Source organism: Sciurus vulgaris (genome assembly GCF_902686455.1).
Source record: "Sciurus vulgaris genome assembly, chromosome: 7".
Lineage (NCBI taxonomy): Eukaryota > Metazoa > Chordata > Mammalia > Rodentia > Sciuridae > Sciurus > Sciurus vulgaris.
Window position 1 is genome coordinate 30741988 of NC_136467.1, and position 15079 is coordinate 30757066.

Here is a 15079-nt window from a genome sequence, read left to right on the forward strand (position 1 = left end):
ATGTGTGCTAAACAAAATATATGCAAGCAAAAATAGTTAGAACATTGTATAGAACAAATACTCTATACTTAACCTCTTAAAATTAAATTATTAGCCTCTAGTATGTTAATTAATAGCCTCTAATATGTTATTAATAGTCCCTTTTATGGAAAAATAGTATAGGAGAAAAAGAAACTAGTCTTTTTATAATATTAATAAGGTTAGAAATTATACCAGAAAGCACCTAAAAAAAATGTAACCAACTTTTTCTTTCATTCACAGCAGTCAGTAGTTATAAGCCTGAATTTAGAATGATCATTTTTTAGACCTTTCTTGGAGATTTTTCAAGTTTTAAAACATTGATTTTTGTCATAATATGTGGAAGTTTTACTAAGTGCAGACTTACCTAAAGATTGCTTTTCTAAGTGCATTGGTCATTTTCCTCTAACACTATATAATTTTAATTAATTAATTTGCAACTTGAGATTTACTTGAAAAGGGAATGTGATATTGAAAGTGAGAGAAAAGCAAACCTTTCCAGTTACTAAATTATAGATGAAACAGTCAGGTCAGCCCTGACTTCCCAAGTCGCCCCTCATATGACTTAATGAGTGGTGGGTATGCTGACTTCTTGGACTGGCCCCATTCTTCAGCCAAACTGTCTACTGTTTATCTGTTTCTCATATGGATTTATATAAGCTTTCTCTCAAGAAAAGATTCTGTAACTGGGAACAAAAAGATTTGAAGCCAGAGATTGAGATTTCTCCCAGGTCTGATCAGACCAGAGCTTATGTCTAGTCATTGGGCAGAATACGTTTATTGTAATTATGTATGTATTCTTTTGTATACACTATTTTAGTTCTGATTAGTTACACATGATATTAGAATGCATTTTGACACATCATACATAAATGGAGTATAATTTCTCATTCTGGTTGTACATGATGTAGAATCACACCAGTTGTGAATCTTATATGTACATAGAGTAATAATGTCTGATTCATTCTACTATCCTTTCTCCCCCCATGGCCTCTCCTCTCCCCCTCTGCCTAATGCGAAGTACCTCTATTTTTCCCTAGCCACCCCCAATTCTGAATTATTAACACCTTTAAGTTTGATTTAAAAGTGTGGGGTCAGCTTCCACATACTAATATTTTTCCTGCTAGTTCAAGATGGATCTCATCTGTCCAAGCAGTGCTAAAAAATGAACACCTAAATTGGTTAGAAGAAATTTGAAAAACAGTGAGAATGGATATGAGGGATTTTGCTTATTTGTTTGTTTGTTTGTTTGCAGTACGGAATTGAAGCCAAGGGTGCTGTGCCACTGAGCCACATTCCCTGCCCCATTTTTCTCTTTTCTTTTTTCCTATGAGGCAGAATCTACCTGAGTTACCCAGGCAGACCTTGAATTTGGGAGTTCTCCTACCTTAACTTCTTCAGTAGCTGGGATTCCATGCATGTGCCACCAGCGAGGTTTTTAATAAAGATGAAAATGTAATTAATATGTCTCTTTTCCTGAGGAATAAGATGAAGGGTTAATGTTGAGCCTATAAAACTGTCCTGAGAGGGTAAATGTTGTCTACTTTTGTTAACAGTGGGCAAGAAGGAAATAGATTTACTCTTCTTACACATTTCCATTGTATTGCAATCTTTGTCAGCTCCATTTGAGTTGGATATAATTGGTCTCATTTTTAATATCTTTCAATTTAACCTACTCTTATTCCTAATTCTGTTTATCCTATCTGTCAAAGGAAGTGCAAGGCACAGTGTCATCTGGTTGGTGAGGTTGCACGCTTTATGGCCATGCACGGGGTGATGGTGCTGGTGCTCCTTCTGCTGGGAGTAGTCAGAGTCACAGAGCTGAGGAAGCACTGAGGGCAGTGTTTACTTTTGGAGGCATTATCTTTATCAAGGAGAGGATAAATTAAGTTAGGAAGTCTTGTTTCTACTTTATGTATTTGAGTCCCTCATTAGAGCGTAAGCTTTTATGAACCACAGGTAATTATTTCATTTCTGTATCCTTTTTTTCTTTGCAATGTCAATCCCTATTTTATGTTGTAGATTTTAGTAAATCAAATGCTTGTTGAACAAATGAATTTAAGCTCTTTTGACAAAAATTTTAAGAAACAGACATTTAGTGATATTTCTCTTAAGCTTAGTGTTTGAGCAGAAAAGATTATAGTCCTGTTCAAAGGATGAATTAGTGGTAAAATGATTTTTAATACTAGTTTATATCAACATATTTAATGCTATTTTTATAAAATATCTACTTTATGTCATGTGTTTTGACAGGATTGATTATATGGCAAAAGCAATGGGCTTGGACTTTGAATTTCAGTTATTTTACAGTATATGTTTTTCATATCTTATTTTTGATAGCCTTTTTCTCCTGGGAGTCTGTATTTATGTGGTTTGGTTCTGACTACTTATCATTTCCACCTTAACAGACACTAGCCACTTAAAAGGGATCATTTTTAGTCTGGAATGTAAAGAATTTTGAAGAGACATCTTTGCTGCCCTTACAACACTTATAGGACATCAGTCAAATTAGCTTCAAACACTTCTTTCCTATCTGCTTTCTGTAGAGTAACTTCTGAAGAAAATGGTCATAGTTTCCAGACACCTCAAAAAGTACCTCCTGGCGAAGATACCAGCATTGCTTCTTCTGATGTTCTTGACACCGTTTCTAAATCATCTCTTCCACCTCTCAACATTCAAACCTCAGAAGAACAGAGTTTGACACCAACACCAATGAAAAAGGCTGGCAAGCTGAGACAGCAAATAGATGTGAAAGCAGAACTGGAGAAACGGCAAGGCGGGAAGCAGCTACTCAACCTGGTGGTCATTGGTATGCCTTCTGTTCCTCTGGATTGTCAGTCAGCTCTGTCTTAGCCTGACTGTGTCTAGAGGCAGCAGAGAAATTCTGAATGTCTCCATGGGTATAATGGACATAATGCAAGGGGGCATTGCATCATAATGCTTTCTGGTTACCCTGGGTGAAATAATGCTAAGTTACTAATCATTAGATTTGGTTTGTGGCATTTTCATTTTATGAACATTTTGGAATTGGCATGTATTTCCAAGAATCAGGGAAATTTACCCCCTCTCCAAAGAGACATGCTCGATCTCTTTAGATGTTTTAACTGTCATTTGATAAAAATTAGTATTTATTACTCTAAACACTGACCTGAACTATTGAATCACACATCCATGCAGTGCCTCAATGTGAGCAACATCTGAAAATGTACCCAGTATTAATCCTGAATCAATTTTCCTTAGGTCATGTTGATGCTGGGAAAAGTACCCTGATGGGCCATATACTTTATCTTCTGGGTAATGTAAACAAAAGAACAATGCATAAATATGAACAAGAATCTAAAAAGGCTGGCAAGGCTTCGTTTGCATATGCATGGGTCTTGGATGAGACTGGTGAAGAAAGGGAAAGGTAGTCACTTACTTAAAAATTTTCAGTTTGAAATGATAATCTCTTAAGTGTGTAATATGTGTTAAATATGTAAATCATACCATGAAATGTTTTTAATAATCAGGGAATTATTTTTATTGTTCACCATAATTACTTTTTCCCCCCTTTCGAATTCTGCAAGATAAAAGAATATTTATGAAAAACAATTAAGACACAAAGAAAGAAGAAACAGATATCTGAAGTTAATTTTTCTGTAGGAGAGGTTTCAATTGTCATTTCTCTAAGTATATGTCAAATTGTTTTGATTTTTGAATTAAATTTTTGAGTGAGACTTATAATTTTACATTAGGTTATAAAGGAAGGGTGAACTACAGTAAGCTGTCTTCTGTCAGGATTCAAAATGACCAATGAATTCAAAATACCATACTGAATTCATTTTATACTTTATGTACTTATGTTTTTATGAAACAGTGAAACCGTGACATAGTTAAACTTATATCCTACTGTACAGATACAATATAGCCAGTTCTTCCTTATGTCTCTGTTTTTGGTTGCTTAATGCTAATTTTGGAGGATTCTAGCAGAACAAGGCAGATATATACTTCTGACAAAAGAATTGTATTTCTTTTGAAGTCTTTTTAGAGTGACCATATAAATCATATTAGGGCTGTTAGGGATGGGAACCCAAAGGACACATTAATAATTAAGCAAAATGGCAAATACACCAATTGTGTCAGGATAATGACTAATAACCTGTGAAGTCCCATAAAAGTCCTAAATTAACAAAGGGATTGAATTGTATCCCACTGTCTTCAATCTAAATATGATTAGAGAATATATCTAGATTTCATACTTTTTTAGGGGTATGTTTATTTCTTGAGGTCTTAGTCTACATTATATTAGTAATTCTCAATAAAGCAGGCCACAGTACTGCTTAGCTCTTCTGATAAATAGAAATTTGGCATAGTGGTCTTTATTCCCTTATAGGTATCTTGTAAACCTGGGTAGTATCACAAACCTGTTTTTCACCCTAGTAAGAAAAAAACTACCCGGTTGCCAGATGCCAATTTTTAGGAAAATATTAGAAGCTTAAATAATTTCTTCCTGTTTAACAAGGAGATTATTAAAGCATATGGCCCTTTTAGCTTCCATCATACCATCTAATTAAATAGAAAAGAGCTTGAGAACAGTATACTGAAGTTAGAATGACTAATAATCTATTTTATACCTATAATGATTAACCATTTTATTTTTTGATTCTGTGTCTGCTACTTAGCTGTCACAGTTTTGCTACTGCCAGTTCTGTATTACTCAGTATGACATACTTTTAGAATATTTTTCATTCTGTAGATAGCAGAAGCTTCCAGGTGCATTATAGAAGTTTATTAAAACTCACTCCCTATATGTTCCTTAATAGCATTTTTAAATACATTATGTTGCTTACCCAATCATGTTAAATATTTGTATCCTCTGTTCTCACATGTCGAAGAATAGAAATTAGTAAGCTGAGTGACATTTTCATATTCTCAGGGTTACAAATTCAGACCACAGCCAGGCCAGAGGAGTACACTTGGGTCAGATAGTCTAGGGAGGAACTCAGATGGTGATGGTTCATGACTATTCTCACGGTGCCTGTGGTTCCTGGATGATTTGAAGATTATTGAAGAGAATTATGTATCACTTTGGCAAACTCAAGTAGCTGGTGGTTTCAGAATTAAACTCGAAGGACTTGACCAAGGAGACCCCATTTTATCTTCATTTATCTTTACTGAGGGATAAACCTATTTATTGTTTATTGTGATTATTGGGATTATTTTGGTAGTAAAAAGGAGTACTGTTATTTTCTTAATTTTCAATGATCCTGGAGCAAACCTTGTTTATTGTCCACATAATTTCCCTTTCTAAATCTTAGAGCTCTAGAACGATCTCAGTGCTCTTATAGATTTTCATTGTCTTTTTTAATCTGGAATTTTCATTTTTGTGACTGAAAAAGAGGCACTGTGTTGGTCTCCAGAAGGATGAAATGAGAAATGAAGCCAACTGCTTTCATCTCTCTAAATTTTCAAAAAATTGGTCATCTCCTTTGACATTTCCTATTTTATAAATGTGTGATCAGCTTGTCAAATGGAAGTTTTTAAAGTGTTTTTCTCTAATTAGTAAAGTATAACAGAACACAAGGACCACTACCTCTTGATGGTGTTTTTTCATTTTATCTTTTCTCATGCTTAGTATGTATTTTTCTCCCATCTAGAAATGACCTAGTTAAGCTTTCTTTGTTCATAATTTATACTATTTGTCATAAATAATTAAGAAAGGGGAAAAAACTTATCATTTTGATTGAACTCTTACTGTATTCACAACCTTATTTTAAAGCCAAATGGGTATCATTCTATTATAGCTGATATTCCAGCCCCAATTAATAGATTTGTTCTTCAAAATAATAGTCTATTTAGGAAATAAAAATTTGGATTATTTAGCCTATTGTTAAATAATTTAACCCATATCACTGATTATTTATAATAGTACATTCTAATCATTTTATGTTTTGAAGGGGAGTAACAATGGATGTTGGTATGACAAAGTTTGAAACTACGACTAAAGTTATTACATTAATGGATGCTCCAGGCCATAAGGATTTCATTCCAAATATGATTACAGGAGCAGCCCAGGTACCAGATATTTTGTTAATTCTATATTGTACATTGATTAAATATAAATTTTGGGGGGGTTGGTACAGGGGATTCAACCGCAGGGGCACTTACCACACAGCATATTCCCAGCCCTTCGAAAATATTTTATTTAGAGATGAGGTCTTGCTAAGTTGCTTAGGACCTCACTAAGATGCTGAGGCTGACTCTGAACTCATTATCCTCTTGCCTCAACCTCCCAAGTTGCTGGGAGTACTGGGCATGCGCTAACCATACCAGCTTATATATAAATTTCTTGATGTGCAGTTTGTATTTCTAGGATTTTAACTTTTAAAATATTTTAAAATTAAAAATTTTAACTTTTAGGGTTTGGGGTTGTGGCTCAGTGGTGGAGTACTTGCCCAGCATGTGTGAGGCACTGTGTTTGATCCTCAGCACCACATAAAATAAATAAATAAAATAAAGGTATTGTGTTTTATTTACAACTAAAAAAATCTTTAAAAATTGTAACTTTTAAACATTTTGAAAGAATTGAGAAATGTATTTTTCACAATCTCTTTATGTGAACTTTATAAAGCCATTTCTTTTGTCTCATGAAGAAGCAAATATTATAAAAGCTATGAATTTTTTTGTAGTTAAAATAATGGTAAGGTAATTAAGAAGTATAGCCTATATTTTCATTTATTGATAAGGTGAAATGACTATTTCAAGTTCTGCTTTATTACTCTTATTTTCAAGTCCTGTATCTTTTTAAGGGACTAATTTATGCCAGAAATAATGAAGCTTGGGGTTCATGACCCAGTGGTTTATTTACTTCATTTGTAAAAATTTTTGTATTATTTATTTTATAAGAGTTTATTCATTCATAAATGTGAAATTGCAGATTAGAAAACTAAAAGCACCATTCCCCACTGTCTAGCAAAGATCAGAAAGGTCCCAAACACATGGACAGCTGTCATATAGGTGTGTGACAGCTGTGACAACTGGAACTATCTCCTGTACTCAGGACAATTCAAATTTTATTTACTTTCTATAAGGATTGGAAAACAATTGTGATTTATAAACTTATGTGATTCTTAATAAGTATACTGAAAAATGTCAAAGATATTATTTTAAGTATTTAAACAATAGGGCATTGTTTTCTTTTATAATGGATTATTATCGAAGATATGAAGAGTTCAGAAATTCGGCTGTGTAACATTGAAAGAAGTATGACTTCAAGGAATCAATTCAAGGTTCTGTTCATTAAAAGGGAATACTTAGAAGCATTACCAACCTAAAAAGGATATTATATGAATAAATTAAAATATATATGACTATAATCTCGTAACTTGAGAGGCTGAGGCAGGAAGATCACAAATTTTGAGACCCTGTCTCTAAAAAAAAAATTTAAAAAGGGACTGAAGATGTAGCTTAGTGGGGGTGTTTCCCTGGGTCAATCCCTAGTACCAAAGAAAGAAAACAAGTGTGTGTAGTGTAGTGTGTGTGTGTGTGTGTGTGTGTGTGTGTGTGTGTTGTGTGTATTGAAGATAAATGAGAAATTATTTGACTCTATTTAAGAAAGTTAATACAGAATTTTAGAATATTAATTTAAGATTCATGGACTAAATGTTATAAAGATCAAAATGAATTTAGTACCTGATACAGACTAGACAATGTACTAGATGTTCACTATGCATTCAGTGTAATTATATCCTTCTAAGAACTCTGTGAAGGATGCCTTTTTCCCATTTTGTACCCCATGATATACCTACGAGGAGTATCTTTACCAAAGGATGCAATACAGTTTTAATTTCTTTTATTTTCTTTTACATATTTGTGTGTGTGTGTGTGCGCGCCGTGCGCACGCACATGTGTATTTTTCAGTACTTACTGAATTCTTTCTATGTGCCAAACCCTATGGAAAGCATTGTGGGCATATGATGACGAGAAAGCAAATTTTGAATCTTCATGGTTGAGGTAAACCCAGAAAAGTAGCAAGGTGTTGAAATTGAGAATTGTGTTATCATAAAGATCATTTATACAAATTCCTTATGGACTAAGAGCAGGAAAGTATTTTAGAGATATCTAATTGAATTTCATTACATTCCATTATATTCAAAAATGCACTAGGCTTTTTTTTTTTTTTTTTGTAGTTGTAGATGGACACGATATCTTTATTTATTTTATGTGTCGCTGAGGATTGAACCCAGTGCCTCACATGTGCTAGGCCAAGCACTTACCACTGAGCCTGTAACCTCAGCCATAAAATTCATAGACTTTTGAGCTGCCCAAAAGACAAGAGCATTGAAAGTTTATTAATAGGAAATTGGTTGCAGCAATTTTTTTTTTAGAGAAGATTAGATAGAGCACTTATGGCATCAAGTATATTGTTAATAGCAATTCAATGAATTTCAGATTTCAGCCTAAGAAGGTAAAATTTACAGTAGTTAGCAAAAGTTGACAAGAAAGAGATTTACAATATTGATCCTAGAATTTGTAAGTTTGGAGATTAAGTCTGTATGTCTGTATGTTTACTCCCATTTTCTGTGACAAGACCATTTTTCTGAGGTATGAGACATGTTAGTGATTGAAAGTATGAGTACAAAAGCCCTTTTTGCAGAATGGTTGCTCCAATTTTTACTTTTATTTTTTGAACTGGAATTGAACCTAGAGTCCCTTAACCCCTGAGCCATATCCCCAGCTCTTTTTGGTTTTTGTTTGAGACAGGGTCTTGCTAAGTTGCTGGGGCTGGCTTTGAACTTGTGTTCCTCCTTCCTCAGCCTCCAGAGGATTACAGGCATACACTACTGTACCAGGCCTAGTTTGCACTCTGAATTAAGAATTTTGATCAGAAGAACTGAATCTCATTGAACACGTTTGGTTTTAGGAGTTCTGAAGGATCAGAAATGATACTGTATGTAAGAGTAGAAGTAAAGCAGAAAGAGTATTGGGGACAAGAGTAAGAAAAAAAAAGTAATAGGTAAATGCCACAGCAAACAAAGCATGGTGGATGATATTTTAACTTAAATCATAAAGTTCTGTTAAGAGCATAGTATCTGATGAATTTTTGTCCATTTCATTTCCCATTATGGTGAGAATGGATGTAAATATATGTGAATTTTTTTAAAAAAACTGGACAGCACAAACCTACTGTCATTGAGGAAGCAACAGAGAGAAACACTGTTGTGGATCATGTTCTGACCAAAAGCAACACTAACTGAAGTGGGTGGAATATCAGAAAATCCTTGCAATATAGTGATGATCAATCTGAGATAACTAGCAAAAGGAATGCGATCACATTTGGTCATTGTATGCTGAATTACTGCGAAGCAGATAGATTTCTTTGAGGAGAGGTGGGCACTCAAGGCAAAACTGTGAAAGGGAAAGTGAATGTTCTTTAAAAAATGTCCAAACAGTACATCGACAAGTAAATGATAAGAATGAAAATGGAGGGACATCTATGGTTATATACTGTTTATTGCACATTTTTACAGTCTGTATCCACCACGTGGAATAAGAGCCATCAACACAAAAGAATAATGGAAACCTGTAAAGGACCCAGCTGTCCTAACATTAGCTTTCTCCTCCTCCTCCTTTTTTTTTTTTTTTTTTTTTGTGTGTGTGTGTGTAATTTGAGTATGAAAGAAGAACTGTTTGATTCACAAAATGATCCATGAAGGTTAGAAAATTTTGTTATACAAGGTTCTTTTTCAGCAGTCATTGGGGATGACTTAGTTATTTTTTGAAAACTCCTTCACTCATAATTTTTTCATCATTGTAAATAATACTATGATGAATCTTTGTAGATCTATAGTTTTTAATCTAGGATAAATTCATAGAAGTGAAATATGCATAATATTTACTTGCTGTGAAAATGCCCTCCAGAAATATGTACAGAAAGAGTCCGCAGTAGCATGTGAGCATGCCCATCTTGCAGCAACTTAAGGTTGAATAATTTAGTCTTAAATCTTCAATGTGTGGACTTGCAAAAACAGAATACAGGGTTGGGGGAATTAATCCATGTATTTTAAATTTACTTTTTTTTTCTCATTTTTTCTAGTGATATTGAATTTTTTGTTGTTGTTGGCTATTTGTTTTTAACGGAGTGCTTGCTTGTATCTTCACTCATTTTCTAAGGAGATGTGTCTTTCTTCTCTTTTTGATATTCCACATTGAGATTTTAACTTTTACCTTCTATATTGAGAATATTTGTCCCTGTTTATGTGTTTTCATTTTGTTTATGTTTTCTCCACTCTGCCTAGAGGTTAGGTAATCAATTATGGAATTTCTTGTTTTTTATATCACTGCTTTTTGTGTCATATGGGTACATGCTAGTACTTTTTTTTTTTTTTTTAATTCCTTTGTTTCATTTGTTGTGCTATTTGGTGTCAGGTTGGGGTCCACCTTTAAAATCTGACCAGTTAATTGAATAATTTGACTTTTGAATTAAGGTAGTATGGTATTATTTTTATTGATTGTTTTCTGTTCTTTAGGCAGATGTAGCTGTTTTGGTCGTAGATGCTAGCAGGGGAGAGTTTGAAGCTGGATTTGAGACTGGAGGACAAACACGAGAACATGGCCTTTTGGTCCGATCTCTCGGGGTGACACAGCTTGCAGTTGCAGTCAATAAAATGGATCAGGTACCTGTAGGCTTTGTGAGAATATGTTTAGATGCTAATTAAGGTAATATTCTGCCCATATGGATGATTTCATATGTGAGTAGTACACATTTCAATAACCAAGTTGCTGTATTTTCAAAATAAAACCATTTTCCTGAAATGAAATAAATGAGATGTTAATAAAGTTTAAGGAAGAATGTCTTCATATTTTCAAAGTTCAGTTTTGAAACCTGAAAATTATTTTTAATTATAAAATAATGCACATTTATTATGGTAGAAAGTATGAAATCATTTTGTATATTCATCCAATTTATTTTTTAGATAAGAATGTATTTACATGAGGTTATAGTATATTACCATTTGTTTTTTTAAAAAATGACAAAGTTCTTGTGCATGTTTGCAAGTATTAAAGGTTATTTTTTATAGCTTTATTCTAGTCTGTTTTCATGATGTGATTTATCTAAATAGACCTGTAAATTTGAAGATTTACAGTCGTTTTTATGTTGTGTATGAATGTGTATTTAGAAATAATGTATTGTAGGGAAGTTTCTGGGCCTAAGTACATATATCTTTTAAGACTTGCTCAGTATGTCCAGATGCCTTTGAGAAATGTTCTGGTTATCTTGGCACACATGGTATATTTACTTTCCCAAATGCCTATCAATGCTAAAATTATTAAAAAATGACTTTCCAATTTGATATATAAAACATAATATTATCTTTTTAAAACGTACTCTTCCAGGCTGGGGTTGTGGCTCAGCTCAGTGGTAGAGCGCTTGCCTAGCACATGTGAGGCACTGGGTTTGATCCTCAGCACCACATAAAAAATAAAATAAATTGTACTCTCCATGAATTTTTATATTTAAATATTTTTCCTTTGGGAATTATTTGTATAATTTGCTCATTTTCATTTTGATTATGTTATATTTTAGATGTGAACTTAAATATGTAAGCTTTTCTTTTTATCTTATGTTTAGGTATTTTTTTAAAAATAGGATCAGATAATTATTCACCCATAGTTTCTATTAGGTCTCTTATAGTATCATTATTGCATGTACTTTTAATTTATTACCTAGCATTTTTTGTATGAAAATTTCAAATGTAAAGAAAATCAGTTTTACAGTGAATACCCATAATATACCCACTATTTAAGATTCTTACTATTTACTTGATTAGGTTTTTCTCTAATTTTTTAATTCATTCATTAATTCATCTTAGTTGTCATGAGTTTTCACACAAGTTGCGGACATTAGTATAATTAGCCCTAAATATTGCACATCATTATCTAGAGTTAATATTGCATATGTTTTTTAGTTTGATTGACTGGGGTGGGTGTCAATAATTTTATTTTATTCTAGTAATTAATCCATGCACAATTTAATAAATTGTTCACTTTTTCTCTGCAAATTTGAAATCCTTTTAGCCTATATAAAAAATTCTAGGGCTAATACTGGCCAAATTCTATTGTTATGTTGTATGCATGTGTGAATATGTAACAACAAATGCCACCATATGTACAACTGTCATGCACTGAGAAAAAATATGGAAAAATAAAGTTGCAGCTTTCCTGGCCTGATCCATTAATAAAAAAAAAATCTAAGGCTGGAGATATAGCTCTGTGGGTTGGTATGTGTGTTTGCCTAGTAGGCCAAGGTCATGGTTCACTCTTTGGCACTGGGGAAAAAAAAATCTAAATATATTGTTTATAGGCTATTTCAGGAAAAAATTAATTTTAGGAATAGCTTATGTTCGTGAGTTTTAATTTTAATAAATTCCATACTTAATAGATTTTATATTTATATATTATTTAGTTTTGATTATGTTGCAGAATTTAAATTTTATTTATCATGTTCTGAAGCATAATTCTAAAAATAAGTTGGTTCTTTATCAGGTTAAGTGGCAACAAGAAAGGTTTTCAAGAGATAACTGGAAAACTGGGCACTTTCTTAAGCAGCAGGTTTTAAGGTATGATAATTTTATATTTATTTGGTTATTACTTTCTATAAATCATCTCATGAGAAAAAACCTAATACTTTCATATTCTTGTCTTATTTGAATAATTTAATTTTTTTGTATTTTATTTCCTCTGGTATATTATATTGTAATATATTCTTTGGGTTACTTCACATTAGAAAATTGTGTATGTTGAATAATTGACTTTGATTTTATGTAAGTAAAGACTTTTCCCTCACCGGTTAGCATAGGTTTAAGGAGGTCATAGAGGAATGTTTGATAAAGAACAATTTCTCTTGCCTATTTCACTAGGTGAAAATGTTTGACAGTTTTGGAGTAAATTTGTAAAATCAAAAAAGTTGAAAACTGTTGACTCAGATAACCTCAAGTCTATGATTTCTATTACCTTTAAAAATACATTGGTGCTTTTGTTAAACCTGGTACAGTTAGGGTAATGGTGAATCTTAATTTTTGTTTAAGCAATGTTATATAGTAAATTTCATACATTTAATCTTTTTAATAGGAGAGCGATGTAGCCTTTATCCCTACAAGTGGTCTCAGTGTGAAAATCTAATCACAAGATCTCAGTCAAGTGAACTCACCAAATGGTATAAAGGACTGTGTTGTTAGAACAAATTGGTAAGTAAACTGCCCATTCTACTTTCTTTCTTTTCTTTCTTTTTTAATATAGTTTATTTACTTAAAAAATTTTTTTTATTAAAATCTTTTATTTTACAGACTGCATTTTGATTCATGGTACCAAATGGAGTACAGCTTTCATTTCTATGATTGTACACAATGTAGACTCACACCATTTATGTAATCATACATACACATAGGGTAATATTGTCTGTTTTGTTTACTATCTTTCTGTCCTCCACCCACTTACACCCCATTTTCCTCTACATCATCCAAATTTCCCTTCATTCTTCTCTTCCTCCTGCCACCCCACCCCCCATTATATATGTTATGCACTTATCAGAGAAAACATTTGGCCTTGGATTTTTTGGGCTTGGCCTGTTTCACTTAGCATAATGTTTTCCAACTTCATCCATTTACCAGCAAATGCCATAATTTTATTCTCCTTTATGGCTGAGTAATATTCCATTGTATATATATACCACAGTTTCTTTATCCATTCGTCAACTGAAGGGCATCCATGTTGGTTCCACAATCTAGCTATTATGAATTGAGCTATGAACATTGATGTGGCTATATCACTGTAGTATGCTAATTTTAAGTCCTTTGGGTATAAACCAAGGAGTGGGATAGCTGGGTCAAATGGTTGGTCTATTCCAAGTTTTCTGAGGAATCTTCATAGAGCTTTCCAGAGTGGGTGCACCAATTTGCAACTGCACCAGCAATGTATGAGTGTGCCTTTTTCCCCACATCCATGCCAACAGTTATTATTGCTTGTGTTGTTGATAATAGCCATTCTAATTGGAGTTAGATGAAATCTAGGATGGTTTTAATTTGCATTTCCCTAATTACTAGGGATGATGAGCACTTTTTCATATTTTTGTTGATCACCTGTATATCTTCTTCTGCGAAGTGTCTGCCCATTTCCTTAGCCCATATATTGATTGGGTTCTTTGTATAGAAGACATGAAGACATACTCACATAAGTACAGTTATAGCCTCTTCAACAAATAGTGCTGGCAAAACTGGAAATCCATATGTAGTAAAATGAAATTAAACCCATATCTCTCACTCTGTACAAAACTCAAAATAGATCAAGAATCTAGGAATTAGACCTGAGACCCTTCACCAAATAGAAGAAAAAGTAGGCCCGAATCTCCATCATGTTGGTTTAGGACCAGACTTCCTTAACAAGACCCCATAGTGCAAGAATAAAAGCAAGAATCAATAAATGGGATAGATTCAAACTAAAAAGTTTTTTTTCTCAGCACAGGAAACAATCAATAATGTGAAAAGAGAGTCTACAGAGTGGGAGAAAATCTTTTCCACACACACTTCAGATAGAGCACTCATCTCAAAGTTATAAAGAACTTAAAAATACTCTACATCCAAAATACAAAGAAGCCATTCTACTTTCAATGCATTTTAAACTTGATATTAATTATTATTTAGAGTTCTTATGGGATAGAGTAATGTGTATGAAAAAGCATGGAATTTGTAGTCAGAGGAACAAGGTGACCAGTTTGATATCGTTATGTTACAGTTAAACTAATGGCAGTTTTCATCAGCTTCCTTAATGAGGCTAGTGCCTGCCCTATCCATAAAAACTGTTCTTGTAATTAAATGAGATAAAACAAGTGAATATATTTTATTGAAAGTGTTATGTAAGTGACAATCATTTGCTATTACTATTTGTAAAGTATAATTTTTTATAAGTGGATTATAATGGATTCATTGGCATAAAACAAAAAACAAAAAATTTTTTTTTTTTTTTTTTTTTTTTTACCTTGGTGCTGGGGATCAAACCAGAGCTTTGCATATGCTAAACATACACT

General features: G+C 33.0%; 1 protein-coding gene across 1 annotated transcript in view; it reads left to right on the forward strand.

Annotated features, from left to right (window-relative positions):
• The window catches only part of HBS1L (HBS1 like translational GTPase), an 89439-nt gene that overhangs the window by 58500 nt on the left and 15860 nt on the right, over window positions 1-15079 (forward strand). The window contains 9 exon segments of the mRNA XM_079147111.1: window positions 2565-2827; window positions 3259-3424; window positions 5955-6072; window positions 10527-10673; window positions 12544-12604; window positions 12607-12617; window positions 13129-13165; window positions 13168-13227; window positions 13230-13244. Of these exon segments, the coding sequence (XP_079003237.1) occupies window positions 2565-2827; window positions 3259-3424; window positions 5955-6072; window positions 10527-10673; window positions 12544-12604; window positions 12607-12617; window positions 13129-13165; window positions 13168-13227; window positions 13230-13244 (878 nt within the window).